Source organism: Prionailurus viverrinus, chromosome B4 (assembly GCF_022837055.1).
Source record: "Prionailurus viverrinus isolate Anna chromosome B4, UM_Priviv_1.0, whole genome shotgun sequence".
In the NCBI taxonomy this organism is placed as follows: domain Eukaryota; kingdom Metazoa; phylum Chordata; class Mammalia; order Carnivora; family Felidae; genus Prionailurus; species Prionailurus viverrinus.
In genome coordinates this window covers 114,468,015-114,483,302 of record NC_062567.1, presented here as the reverse complement: position 1 = coordinate 114,483,302, position 15,288 = coordinate 114,468,015, and the positions used below count along the sequence as shown (strand labels likewise).

Sequence of the window (15,288 nt, the reverse complement as noted above, 5' to 3'; positions counted from 1 at the left end):
CTCATGTATTTGGAAAGGTTATTCATAGATCAAGTCTGGGGGTGCCTGGCTGGCTCAGTCAGTGGAGTGTGTGACCCTTGATCTCAGGGTTGTGAGTTTGAGCCCCAAGTTGGGTGGAGAGATTGCTTACATAAATCAAATCTTAACAACAGAAAATAAGTCAAGTTTGTCCCAAGTGATACCAACCCTCAATGTGTAAAGTTAAGTTTTGGGGGGGAGCAAATAGATGTTTGGTACTAGTTCTCATTTTTCTTGCTCCTTTTTCAAGTCTTAAAAAAGGTATGCAAAAATATTTGCATTTTCTCTTTCTTTTCCTCATAAATCACTTGTAAGATACTGTTTCAAATATAGCCCTTACCCATACCAGGTAGATCTAAACTTATCTCAGGTGAGTGCTAATGCCAGCTGTTAGGGAAGAACCGAGGCACGTTTGCTCTGTCGGTCGGTGTTGTTCACATCTATGGAGCCTCCTAAAGAAGAGCCTCTCTGTGTATATACTGAAACATAACCCTTAGAGAAACCCGAGTGAAGATGTACCCTGGACAGCGCTTTAATGAAAAATATCAGAAAATGTAGGAGCAATCCTTGTAGGGGAAGAAAAGTACTTTTCCCTCTGCTCTGAGTTCTTAGCTGAGAGTCCTGTAATAAAATGCAGATTACCAAGAGAAAAACAAATTTATTAACATGTATATCTCATGCATACATGGGACAGGCCCATGGAAAAATGACTAGCTCAGATGTGCCTCATTCAGGACTAAACACCATTTCAGTGGGGAAAATAAATGATTTTTAGGAAAGATAAATGGGCCCTCAGGAGAACAGATGGAAGGTATGACAGTTTGTGACAAAGTTTGGCTGTGGTGTCAACTTTTAGTTTCCTTTTCTGTGATAGGAGTCAGTCTTGCCTGATTGATGAAACAGTTGAGCTCCTTTTGGAAGGTCTGTCTTTAGGCAGATGAGCATAGTGCAGAGAAAACCTCTCCTTGCCCTTCCTATTTTTCAAGAGCCTACAACTGAAATAATCAATATACTAAAGTGGCATATTTGGGAGTAGTGTATTTTGCTACCCTTCATCCTGTTATCTGCAGCAAATTTAGATGTTGCCTTTTGACACTTGTTTGTAAAGTTTAGTTATAAGTAACTGATGCTAAGCAGTAAGTGATGAGCAGCATGAAAAAGATACAGGGGCACCTGGGTGGCTCAGTCAGGTAAGCCTCTGACTCCTGATTTTGGCTCGTGTCATGATCCGAGGGTTGTGGGATGGAGCCCTGTGTCAGGCTCCACTGAGCCGGAGCCTGCCTAAGATTCTTTCTTTCTCTGTGTCCCTGTCCCCCCCACCAACCGCTTGCGTATGCACAGAAACAAATGAAGTCACAAGAGGTCACCAGAAAGAGCCAGTACCTCCACCTGGGGCGGGGGACAGTGGATTGGGGTTAGCTGCAGCATGGAGGAGAGCTTTGTCCAGAAGAGGGTATTTCAGCTAGGACTGGATATGGTTTGGGCATGGATGAGGTAGAGGAGGACATTCTGGGTGGAAGGGACAAAGTCCAAACAAAGTTTTTTTTTAAGCAGCAACAAAACGTGGAACCTACGCAGATAGGTGAGTTCTGCCTGGTTAGAGCTTAGAGCCTATTCATCTGGTTCATCTCCCAACCTTCCTCTTCCCTTCTGACATGGGGCCATAGCCACAATGACTTCTGTTAAGTTCCATTGGGTTTCATTAAGATAGTGTTTTTCCATTCCTTCCTGCCTTCTATAATGCTGCCCTCTCTGCTTCCTCCCACCCCTCACTCTCTCCTCATCCCAGGCTAAGTAAGGCTTTCCTTCCTTTTCTCCCATAGGATCCTAAACAGCCTTATCACACCATTTCTGGCTTTGTGTGTGTGTGTGCGCGCGCGTGCACGCGTGTGTGCTATCATTAAAGTACTCTTATCAGATTGGAATGAATCAGTTAGCCAGTCCAGTGAACCAGTTAATTGAAAAAATTGGCTAAAGTATGGTGTCATAAAAACTAATCATAAGGAAGACATTTTATTTTAAAACATAAATTACTCAGATTTTTACTATGGGGCCAAAGCTGTGTATCAACTGCATAAACTAAATTCATGATGCACCTGTAACTTCCAATTTTAGTTTCTTTTATTTTTTATCTATTTTTTTTAAATGTTTATTTATTTTTGAGAGAGACACAGTGGGAGCAGGAGAGGGGCAGAGAGAGAGGGAGACATAGAATCCGAAGCAGGCTCTGAGCTCTGAGCCGTCGTCAGCCCACAGCCTGACACAGGGCTTGAACTCACAAACCGTGAGACCATGATCTTAGCCGAAGTCAGACACTTACCCAACTCAGCCGCCCAGGTGCCCCAATTTTGGTTTCTTTTAAAGTGGGAATAGAATTTAAATACACTTGCAAAGCAATCGGTAGCTCCTTCTAGATTTTTCTGTTGTTATTCCCATGTTTACAAAGATCTTGTCTACAAATTCTGTAGCAACATTTTTTGTACAGCACTTCTTAAGTTAAAGTTGACTTAGTTTGTCCAGAGCAATAAACTTAATATTTATAGAGACTTCTTTTTTTTTTTGGCACTCCTCTTTCATCAGTATACCTATTATTTAACAGGATTTCCTGCTTACAACTACAATTGACATAAACACATTTGGAAACAAGTTTATGTAGTTAACGCATAAATCAACAGGTGGGAGAAGAAAAGCACAGGTATTGAAGGGGTGGCCCACCCACTCAGAGCAAAGGGCGCACCCTGGACACGAGTCCACTCATTTTACAGAGAGGGTAGAAAGTATCGGTTAATCCAATGAGTGGTTTTAGTGGAGCTCATTTTTTTGTTGCTGTTTTTGAGAGAGAGGAGAGAGAGCATGAGCAGGGGAGGTGCAGAGAGAGGGAGGGACTGAAGATCTAAAGCGGGCTCTGCGCTGATAGCATTGAGCCTAACGTGGGGCTCAAACTCACGAACGACAAGATCACAACCTGAGCCAGACAGAGTCACATGCTCAACCAACTGAGCCACCCAACTGCCCCAGTGAGGCTCATTTTTAAAAAGCTTTTACTGTATTTGTATTTTCTTACAGTATTGCTTGTATCTGTTTCTTTCACCAGGCGATAAGCTCCTTGAGAGCAGAAATTGTTTTTATTCATCTCTATATCCCCAGTGCCATCCCCATTTATTCACTGTTGGATAAATACATGAATTAGTAGAGGGAAAACAAGGTTGGAGAGATGTATTAGTTTCCTATTATAGAGAATCTTGATTGTCAAACTAAGGAATGTAAAACAATCTGTAAACAGCAGTGGATCCTTAAAGGTTTTTGAATAGCAAATGAAATGATCAGAGTTGCTTATTAGGACCATTAATCAAGCTGTGTAATATATAGGATCAATTAATATGGAAAAGTGAGAGTTAGTAAGAAAGCCAGCTAGTAGGTCAGATAAGATGGTAGTTCAGACCAAAAGGCTTGTGGGGTTTGAACTGGAACAGTGCAGGAGGAAATAAAAATTTTGAAACGTTTTTGAGGTTTAATTTTAAATAGCTAGTTAAGATCTTGAAAACATTAAATGTGGAGAATAAGAAAGAGGAATAGAAAGTTCCAGGTTTTGAGGGAACCCTCTTAGAGCCAGAAGAAGGAAGAAAAACAAATCAGAAGTAAGGCAAAACAGAACAATGGAACAAGAAACCAAGGGAAGGGGCACCTGGGTGGCTCAGGCAGCTAAGTGACCAACTCTTGAGTTCAGCCTGGGTCATGATCTCACAATTGTGAGATAGAGCCCTGTGTGCGGCTCAGTGCTGATGGTGTGGAGCCTGCTTGGGATCCTCTCTGTCCCTTTCTCTCCTCCTCCCCCTCTTGTGTGCATGCACACACACACACTCTCTCTCTCAAATAAATAAATAAACAAATAAACTTAAACCAAGGGAAAAGATACTGTAATTTAAAATAAAATATAAACATCTTTCTGAAGATTCTGATAACATCATGACCAAGTTAGAACATTACTAGCCCTTTAGATCTAGTTCACGATTTTTTTGAGGGGGTAGAAAGTGTCTAGGCAGCTCCTTACCCAGCAGGGTAGTTGTGCACATACGTACGTTCACTGTCAATACTTTGCCTGGAATACTTCCTGCGTTCAGTGTTGTAACAAAAAGGACCAGAGGTGTTGAGTTATGATTGGAAAAGTGGTTTAATCCTGTATGCTAAATAATTTAGAAAGGTCTAATTATTCCTATGCAGGGAGGGAAATCTGGTGGCACATCTTTTGCCACAGATGATGCTTTAGTTCTTCTGTCTGTGTCTTAAATTTATGTTTTGTGTAGTTCACAAACATGTCATGGAGAAAAGCACGAGGGATCCATGCTTGGATGGATCTTCGACAGCAACGTGATATATTAAGACCTCTGGGTTTTGTTTTGTTTTTAATGTTTATTTATTTTTTGAGAGAGAGAAAGAGAGACAGAAAGAGAGGGAGACACAGAATCCAAAGCAGACGCCAGACTCTGAGCTGTCAGCACAGAGCCCAACGTGGGGCTTGAACTCACAGACTACGAGATCATGACCTGAAATGAAGTCGGTCACTTGACCAACTGGGCCACCCAGGCACCCAGGACCTCTGTGTTCATTTGAAAAATGTATGCCAGCCCACCTACTAAAACTGCTCCTGCTCTTCATTTCTGCTTAGATATTCCTTTAGGCTCAGCAGCCAACACGGATGATTATAAATAGTTCACTATCAATAGGAGCAGGTCGTGTCAGAGACAGACTGAGGACATTGTGATCACTAGTTCTCCCTTTGCCTTGTTTTATTGTTCAATTGTTTTTCTTAAATATTAAAAAAATACAAAAGAAAAAATGTATATCACCTATCGGAAGGTGTAAAAAGGTGTACCCACCACTAACATAAGAAAGAAAACCTCAGTGGGGCACCTGGGTGGCGCAGTCGGTTAAGCGTCCGACTTCAGCCAGGTCACGATCTCGCCGTCCATGAGTTCGAGCCCCGCGTCAGGCTCTGGGCTGATGGCTCGGAGCCTGGAGCCTGTTTCCGATTCTGTGTCTCCCTCTCTCTCTGCCCCTCCCCTGTTCATGCTCTGTCTCTCTCTGTCCCAAAAATAAATAAACGTTGAAAAAAAAAATTTTTTAAAAAGAAAGAAAACCTCAGTGGTACTTTTGGAGCAACCCTCCCCATCTCATTCCCCTCTCTATCCACATTGCCTTCCCAGCAAGGTAACCGTTACCTTGAATTTTGGCTTATCATTCCATTGCTTTTAATGTTTTTACCACTTACGACGTGGCCTTAATAAATATTTTAAATTTGCATGTTTTTGAGCAGAGCATGAGATCTGTAAGTTTTGATAACCAAGGTGAGGTTCCAAAGAGAGATAGTAAAGGGGGTTCTGAACAGGGAGGAAGGTGTAAAATAATGTTTCTTTACAAGGATATATTTATGCATTAAATTTCCTGGAAGGATATACGAGGAACTATTCATATTGGTCACTGGGGAGTAGGACCTAGAGATGTGGCAAAAACAAAGGAATTTTTCATTCAGTCCTATCTGATTTTTTTAAACATTGCATATGTTTCTTTTAAAGTTAAAAGAAACCCTAGTTTATGTGGAAGATAGTATGGAGGTTCCTCAAAAAGTTAAAAATAGAAATACCCTATAATCCAGTAATCACACTACTGGGTATTTACCCAATAAATACTAAAACACTAATTCTAAGGGATACATGCACCCCTGTGTTTATAGCAGCATTAATTTACAATAGCCAAATTATGGAAGCAGCCCAAGTGTTCATCAATAGATTAATGGATAAAGATGATGTGCATGCACACACACACACACACACACACACACACTGAGGAATATTATTCAGCCTTAAAAAAGAAAGAAATCTTTCCATTTGCAATGACATGGATGGAGCTAGAGAGTATAATGCTAGGTAAAATCTGTTAGAGAAAGACAAATACCATATGATTTCACTCAATGTGGAATACAAGAAACAAAACAAATGAGCAAAGGAAAAAAGACAGAAACAAACCAAGAAACAGACTCTTAACTATACAGAACAAACTGATGGTTACCAGAGGGGAGGTGGATAGGAGGATGGGTTAAATAGGTGATGGGGACTAAGGAGTCCATTTGTCATGATGAGCGCTGGGTAATAATGTGGAATTGTTGAATCTCTATATTGTATACCTGAAACTAATATAACAGTGTAGGTTAACTATACTAGAATTACAATAAAATAATAATAATAATAAAGAAACCCTAGTTGAAAGGAATTCAAAACTACTTAAAGATTTTTTAAATAATTACTTTGATGATCTTCATTTAATATCTCTTAATCGTATCTTCAAAGATTTTTGGCAGTGAATCCTAAATTAAAAAGTACAGACTCATTTTTCTTTTTCTAAGATGATTTCCAAGATTAAGTGGGGGAAAACAGAATGTGTGGGGTCGGAGGGAAACATCAGTTTGTGGCCTTACCAATTAATTAGTGTAATATTTAAAAGATATTATTATGCAATTTGATCCTTTACCCAAATTTTACAATTAGCCTGTAAATTAGTTGACATGATGTTTGTAACGTTTCTTTACTTTGACAATCTGTACATCTTGAATGGTACAAAGGATGTAAAAATTTTTTTACTATTAATAGTCTAATTTCTCTTAAGTAATATAAATTTTAGGAGTCATGTTAGCTCTTTAAGTTACAGTAACATCATCTCAAAATTATGAAAGTAGCCAAGGCTTAAATTTATTTTTTGCCATCTTGTACATCCTTGTATTTGTGTCTTTTTCTTAATTTTTACTTTTATGTTAGGTGAACCAATAAATATTATTAACTTGTACATTTTATACAAAATAACCATGAAACATTTTTTTTAGGCCAAAGAAGATGATTTAAATTCATTCACCGCAGCAGACCTGAAGGACCTCTCTAGTCATCAGCTGAACGAATTCTTAGCACAGATGCTCCAGAAAGTAAGTACTAGCTCAAAACATGAGACATTACAATGGATATAATAAAAGCACAGGATTTAGGTCAAACCCAACTTGGAAAAAAAATGTTAATGTGAAAACTAATGGGAAAAAAATTTATAAAATTCATTTGTTTCTTTAAAGACATTTGTTGAATGCTTATTATGTTTAGTGTTATTATAAATATGAAAATATTCAAGAAAGAAAGAAACCATGTCCACAAAAGCTTATAATCTAGTAGGAAAGGTCACACATACAAAATCTGGCAATTAAAGGAGACATACTTTAGGTATCATTTGAGAAAAACTTAGTAAAGAAGGACTCCCTTCTAAATGGCATCATCAAGGAAAGGTTTTGTGGGAGTGGAGCTAGCTTTGAGGAGAGCAGCATCATAATGCAGAGGTGGAAATTCAAGTCCGAGGGAGTAGCAAGCCACCGTGTTGCCGAAGTTAATGAAGATCATTCTAGAAAGCCTGGTATAGGATGTGATGAATCTTGAATGCTAAGCTAAGAATCAGATTTTGTAGGTAGGAAGGGATCTAACATTTTTAACAGGAAAGGATGGATTATAAAACAAGCCTGCTGGTCGATCAACATGAGGAACATGGGTGGTGGAGTTATCTGGGAGACAGTACCAGGGGGCACTGGTAGGAAAGGAGGGGGTAGGGGTGAAGGGGGAAAGGCATGGGTTTGTGCCTGGCTGGATCTGGCGGTTAACAGGAATGAGTCCAAGCAGGTCTTAAGGTTTCAAACCAAGGCAATAAAAAGAAAGGCAATAAAACAGAAAGAGGAGGCTGCATTTTGAGAGGGAGGGAAGGACTGGGTCTTGGCTTTCACATTAAAATGCTCTGGTGGGCCTGAGGACCTTGAGAGGGATAAAGAAGACTGGACGGAGTTTCCTAAGGAATCAACACAAAGGGAGGAATGGATTTTAAGCAACAGGGGCTTGGTGAGAATCAATTTTTTAGGGCATAAAGTCGCCATTTTTCATAAATGTCTTTAGCGCTGCCTTGGGGCCAGGGAGAGGGAGGACCTGACGGGATGTTTCCAGAAAAGGCATGGCAAAAATGGGGGAAGATTGGGGGTCCAGGAGGGGACCTTAACCAGGGGACCTACCAGGGCGGACTTGGAGGTTAGCTGAGACCAAACAGTTTGGGAAGGGTCTGGCACTCAGAGCAGAGATGCTTCCGGAGCGAGCATGGGGTGGGTTTTGTAAGAGGAGTCGTGGCAGCAGAGGAGAGTCACCACCCACCTAGCAGCACCTCAGCCTCCCTGCTTGTCCAAACTGAACTTGTCTTCCTTCTTTCCTCACCAGACTTGCTCCCCATTTTAGCTTAAGGTTAAGCCAGGCACAGGCACAGGAGGTTCATGAACTCCTGAAATTGTAGAGAGACATTTGTGTTTGTATGGTAAATGTATCTCTTTTTCCTAAGGAAAGGGTCCATATTACTCATCAGGTTCTCAAAGGACCTGTAATATAGAAGTTTTAAAAGCTATTTTGTAGGCATATAGATCATTTAAAAGGGATTTCAGAGGAAATATGCAAAGATAAAGCTCAGGGTAATCTGTGAGGAAACAAAGAACTGTGGTTTAATACAGAGAATGGGATAAATTTAAGATAGATAAAGTATAAGGAAAAACTTGAAGGACTCTGGGAAGAGTTAGAAAGTTAGATTTTATATATACCAGAAGGTCTGAGGAGAGAAATTCTCATTTAATTCTCTAGGTACCTCACAAATTAAACTATCCCTTCGCTTCTAGCAGAACATCCTTATCCAGAATAAGTTGGCACAAAATTTATTGTAGTGTGCATTTGTTTTCATTTTATCTAACTTATTTCTATATTTGAAAATATTTAGGATTTTAATCTGGCTAAGAATTTCCCCCCAGCTCCTTTCTTCCAAGGAATCCTGTTGAAATGATATGTCATACTTCTTTATTTTGCTCTTAGGCACCTCTTCCATTGGGGCATATAAAGCGAATGCAAGAGGTGTACAAGTTGAATGCCGTTAACAATTCTGAAATACGATTCAGGTACATCATTTTAACTTGTCTCTGTGGAAGAAAGTAGAAACTAGTTTAAAATGTGGAGAAAGGGAAAGCAGAGTCGGAGCCATACATGAGTTTTAAGAAATCCTATGAAATCTTCTGCACTTGTATAAATAATCATAGGAATACTTGCAGTATCTGTAAGATGAGAGTATTAATCTTTTTCTTAGAATTTGTTCGAAGCTTCTCTTGGCCTTAAAACAAAAAGGAGAATTAGGAATCCAGAGGTAAATAGTTCTTCCACAACTAGCCAAACTGACTCTGATAAGGGAATAGTTAGAAATCTCTGATTCTGTTATGTGGCTAATCTTTCTTAATTCTGATTTGTAGTGTGAGTCTTAAACCAAAGTTTAATTTCCTTTAGAAACTGCACAGATAAGGTACATGAACACCAACGTAAACTAGCCTTTTAAAATGTCTGGTCTTTTTCAAGAACAAACTCCTCTTCCTTCTCTTCTCCAGTTATTGAATTGTATATAAAAGGATTTGAAAAAAAAAAAAGGATTTGAGATTCTCAGAATAAAGACATAATATAAAGAGGTGTGCAGTAGAATTATAATGGGATTACTTATCACTATGAAAGTAATCTTCAGATGTGACTGTATATCCCGCCCCTTCCTCCTCATTTCCTACCCCACGCCCCCTAAAAATCTTCCTTTCAGATGGTTACGGCTCTGCATTCAATCGAAATGGGAGGAAGCAGTTCCTTTGGCTCTAAAAATGGCAACTGAGCAAGGACGGATGAAATTTACGCGGCCCTTATTCAAGTAAGAACCCACTCAAATGGTGCTTTGAATTTAGATCAGGAATGGGGAAGAACAATCTTAAGTTTTTCCTGTTGTTAAAATACTTTGTAAAATGCCATCTAAAAATAATTTTTAAATTTGTTAAAGATTACAGGTATAATTTTGGAATAGGAATGAACACTTCTAAAATATTTAGAATTTGAGGTAATTGGATTAGCTGTTTTAGAAACCTTATATATCAATTACCTATTATGGGCCAGATAGGTTTAGACACTGGTGAAAAGGAAGTAAATAGAAAGCAATCTTATGTGCACCGGTCTTTAAAAGCAAGTAGGAGATAATTGGTGGATAGGCATGGACAAGAGAAAGAGTCTGAAGTTATTCAAATGCAATAAGAAATGAACAGATAAAGCCAAACCTTTTGATTCAAACAGATAAAGCCAAGAATAGGTTGCTTGACATATAATAAAGCAATGCGCGGTAGAGGGGGAAAGTTGTATCTTGGCTAAAAGCTAGAATTTAAGAATATCTTAATGAAGTTATTTTGACTGTGGATTTGGCAGGAATTCTGAAAAATATATAACCGTGACATAGTCATAATTAATCTTTTCATTAATTTCACAAGAATAAAATTATACCTGCCAAATAAAACATTCCTTGCCAAAATAATAAGTCATTATCCAACTTTCTTCCTTTTTTCCCGCTCCCACAGAGACCTTGCTGCCTTTGACAAATACCACGATCAAGTCGTCCGTACCTACCAGGAGCACAGAGCTAGCATGCACCCCGTGACGGCCATGCTGGTGGGGAAAGATTTAAAAGTGGATTGAGGACCCACCAATGACGATTTCAGACATTTTTCTTTTTTAAACTGAAGTCACAAAGAAATGGAAAAACCTCAGCTCACATTGTAATTAAAATGTTTTGGTTTTCGGTTTTTATTATTTTGTCGATGATTTTCATAAATAAAGCTGAGCTACCTTTTTTTTCCTCCCTGCCAGTGGCATGTTCTTTGTAAAGTACATTTTAACAAAGTTTGGTCTTTTAATTTATAAAAGTAAAATTTGTAATTACATATTTATTTTCCCCAGCACGATCACAAAAGTGTCAACATATTATTTACCTGACATTTTAAGTTCCTTAATATGAAGCTGCTACACACCAAACATTCAACATGATTAGGGTTTTGCTCTTTAAAGGTTTTATTTTTTTAAGTTTGTTTATTTTGAGGGAGAGCAAGCGCAAATGGGGGAGGGGCAGAGAGAGAAAGAGAGAATCCCAAGCAAGCTCTGCACGCTCAGCACAGAGCCTGATGCAGGACTTGAACTCACGAACTGTGAGATCATGACCTGAGCTGAAATCAAGAGTTAGATGCTTAACCCACTGAGCCGCCCTAGCACCCCAGGTTTTGCTTTTTAAATAACATGAACACTCCGTTGGATTTGCTCCCCCACCCGCCCAGTTAACATAGTATAAATGCCCTTTCCAAACTGTATAAACTCTAGAGGGAGCATTGTTCCCCCCACCCTGCATCCACCTGCTGATCCACTGGACTTGTCCTGCTGTCCTGTCTATCAGGGTCAAATGACCACTCCGAACACCAGTATTTCCCATCAGCCTTTCAGAGTCTCTCCCGTCTGTTCAACCTTACTCCTCTCCTTAGTGGTCACCAAACATTCTTCATCCTTGTAGAGCACAAAGCCCATAGAAAGAATACAATTATAGTATATACTGTACATATAATACACACTGGAAATGATACGACTTGAACCAAATGTAACAAAGCATCCCATGAGTGTAATGTACCCTGGGGCGCCTCAGCACACGGTTTGGGAACCACAGTTGTATTAGAATTCTTTGATTGTAAGTGACAACGACCCATGACTAGAAGTCAGAAAAGGAAAAGGAGGATTATTTTAAGGATACAGGGCAGGGGCAGGTTGTCAGAACCTGTGGACAAACAGAAGGGCACTGACACCCAGAATTGCCAAGCAAGCAATACTCTTTCTTGTCTCTCATTTCTGCTTCTCTCCTCCAAACTGTAGAGTCTGGCTACCCTCCAGCTTTGCTGTTGTAAATAGTTCTTGTCACATGGAAAGACTGTCTCAATTCCAAATTCCGAGAGGTGAGACTCTGACCCAGTTTGGGTCCACCCATGGCCAGATAAACTTTAGCAAGAGGAGTGATGTCTCAGAGTATAAATGTGGGTGGAGGTCTATCAGTAAATACACAGAAATAATCCTGAGATTCTCCCTGCTCTCTCTCTCTAGCAGTTCCCTGCTTCTAGACACATCTACACCGCAGTGATTCTGTTTCTCAAGGCTCTGCTTTAACGTGTCTTCGATACCAGAAAGTCCATAGGACAGAGTTCAGCTCACATCCCTGGTATATAATCAGGTTCTGAATGATTAGACTTTAGCAAATCTATGGACCCAAATGATGCTTTTGAAGCCTTCTCCTGGCCCATAAGCTTTCCCACACTGTAAGTTAAGGTCACGTTTCAGTTACCATTGATGAACGAACCTGGAAGGGAATTGGGACAAGGGACACTTCAATTGAAGGGTGGTGGTGAAGGATGAGATGAAGAAGGTAGAGGGCGCTAGAGACAAACATCACAGCTTTACCTGGGCCAGAGCTCAGTGGAGTCCACATTTACACACTTCAGCTAATAAGCATATGTTGAATATATTTGTGCTAGGCTGGATATACACATAATTTCTGGGTGAACAAAGATAATTTCTATACACTGCTAAAGAAGAGATATGCTAAAGCAACCCGGGGAAGGGCCACTTAACCCATCCAAAGGGTTTAGGAGATGCTTCCTGGGGAAGAGAAGGCCTATACTGAGTCTTCAGGGATAAGAAATATCTAACTTAGCAAAGAAAGTTGGAAATGTGTTCCAGATGGATAAAGAATGACCCAAAGGTCATTGGGAAGTGAAAATAGCTTGACTCTGCTCCATGTTGTCTAGGGCATGAGTTTGAAATCTTCAAATGGCTGGGGGTAACTCAATTTGCTGGGTGGTATCATCCAGATGCTTCCTCCCTCACATGTCTGAAGTCTGACCTGGGATTAGTCACAAGCTGGGCTCAGCTGAGCCTGGCAACTGGAGTGCCCAAGTGGTTTGTGTTTTCTCACCACACAGTGGATGGCTGGACTTCTTAGTAGTCTTCTTTGTAAGTGCATCCATCACCAGAGTAGCACCATGAAACCAGAGAATGTCCCTTATTTCATTCCCAGCACCTGGCATAGTGCTTGGGATAGAACAGGTATTCAAAAATATTTGTTGGCTGAGTGAATGGAGGAGGGTAGAAGGTTAAGGTGTTTCACCTCTAAGGGCCTCAGTTTTCTCAGAGACGTAAGAGGTAAGGTCTTCCTCTGAAACCTAGAGGAGATGGATGTTGAGAAGTGGGTGAATGTTTTAGAAACCTGCTGAGGGGGAGGGGCAAGTAGAAGGACAGTGCCATGATGTACGTCATCACAGAACTTTCTATAGCAGAGCTTTCCACCAGGGTGAACACAGATAGCAGTTTGTTATGATGACCCAGGGGGTGAATTTAACTCAGGGAAGGCATAGGTTTAGGGTGATAAAGGGATTTCAAAGTGCTGAAGAAAGAGTGGCCCAGGTGAGCAACCAGGACACCAGCTTCCTAGGAAAGAAAATGAGGAAGCTGGTGGGAAATGGAGGAAAGGAGGAGCCAACCAGAGGTCAGGTCCAAGGGCAAAGATGACTAAAGTAAGGGGGGAGCTGGAAGGCTAAAAGAGCATGGTCAGAAGACAGGGTACTGGAATTTAAGATTTCTTATGTGCATCAAATTCAGATGGTGACAACAAGAACCATATGATCGTCTCAATAGATGCAGAGAAAGCATTTGACAAAATACAACATCCTTTCTTGATAAAAACCCTCAAGAAAGTAGGGATAGAAAGATCATACCTCAAGATCATAAAAGCCATGTACAAAAGACCCAATGCTAATATCATCCTCAATGGGGAAAAACTGAGATCTTTCTCCCTAAGGTCAGGAACAAGACAGGGATGTCCACTCTCTCCACTGTTATTCAACATACTATTGGAAGTCTTAGTCTCAGCAATCAGACAACACAAAGAAATAAAAGGCATCCAAATTGGCCATGAGGAGGTCAAACTTTCACTCTTCGCAGATGACATGATACTGTATATGGAAAACCCAAGAGATTCCACCAAAAAACTGCTAGAATTGATTCATGAATTCAGCAAAGCTGCAAGATATAAAATCAACGCACAGAAATCGGTCGCATTCCTATACACCAACAGTGAAGCGACAGAAAGAGAAATCAAGGAATTGATCCCATTTACGATTGCACCAAAAACCTACGAATAAACCTAGGAATAAAATACCTAGGAATAGGAACTTTGGCAAGATGGCGGTGTAGGAGGACGCTGGGCTCACCGCGCGTCCTGCTGATCACTTAGATTCCACCTACACCTGCCTAAATAACCCAGAAAACCACCAGAGGATTAGCAGAACGGAGTCACCGGAGCCAAACGCAGACGAGAGGCCCACGGAAGAGGGTAGGAAGGGCGGCGAGGCGGTGCGCGCTCCACGGACTGGCGGGAGGGAGCCGGGGCGGAGGGGCGGCTCACCGGCCAAGCAGAGCCCCCGAGTCTGGCTTGCAAAAGTGGAGGGGCCGGGCAGACTGTGTTCCTACAGCAAGCGCGACTTAGCGTCTGGGAGGACATAAGTTAGCAGCTCTGCTTGGAAAGCGGGAAGGCTGGAGGACAAAGGGAGGGAGAGCTGCTGAGCCCCCAGACGACAGAGCTCAATTTGGCGGGGAACAAAGGCGCTCGCCACCGCCATCTCCCCCGCCTATCCCCCAGCCAAAATCCCAAAGGGAACCAGTTCCTGCCAGGGAACTTGCTCGCTCCGCGCAAACACCCAACTCTGTGCTTCTGTGGAGCCAAACCTCTGGCAGCAGATCTGACTCCCTCCCGCTGCCACAGGGCCCCTCCTGAAGTGGATCACCTAAGAAGAAGCGAGCTAAGCCTGCCCCTCCTGCCCCTGTGCACCTTGCCTACCCACCCCAGCTAATACGCCAGATCCCCAGCATCACAAGCCTGGCAGTGTGCAAGTAGCCCAGACGGGCCACGCCACCCCACAGTGAATCCCGCCCCTAGGAGAGGGGAAGAGAAGGCACACACCAGTCTGACTGTGGCCCCAGTGGTGGGCTGGGGGCAGACATCAGGTCTGACTGCGGCTCCGCCCACCAACTCTAGTTATACACCACAGCACAGGAGACGTGCCCTGCAGGTCCTCACCACACCAGGGACTATCCAAAATGACCAAGCGGAAGAATTCCCCTCAGAAGAATCTCCAGGAAATAACAACAGCTAATGAGCTGATCAAAAAGGATTTAAATAATATAACAGAAAGTGAATTTAGAATAATAGTCATAAAATTAATCGCTGGGCTTGAGAACAGTATACAGGACAGCAGAGAATCTCTTGCTACAGAGATCAAGGGCCTAA

The 15,288-nt window shown here is 41.4% G+C and overlaps 1 protein-coding gene across 1 annotated transcript in view; it reads left to right on the top strand.

Annotated features, from left to right (window-relative positions):
- Nucleotides 1–10,724, top strand: part of LTA4H (leukotriene A4 hydrolase) — a 35,238-nt gene extending 24,514 nt beyond the window's left edge. Inside the window, exons 16-19 of the mRNA XM_047867980.1 lie at nt 6,893–6,988; nt 8,937–9,019; nt 9,697–9,801; nt 10,493–10,724. Coding sequence (XP_047723936.1) covers nt 6,893–6,988; nt 8,937–9,019; nt 9,697–9,801; nt 10,493–10,610 — 402 coding nt within the window. The 3' untranslated portion in view covers nt 10,611–10,724. The remainder of the gene's footprint in view (nt 1–6,892; nt 6,989–8,936; nt 9,020–9,696; nt 9,802–10,492) is intronic.
- The last annotated feature ends 4,564 nt before the right edge of the window (nt 10,725–15,288 follow it).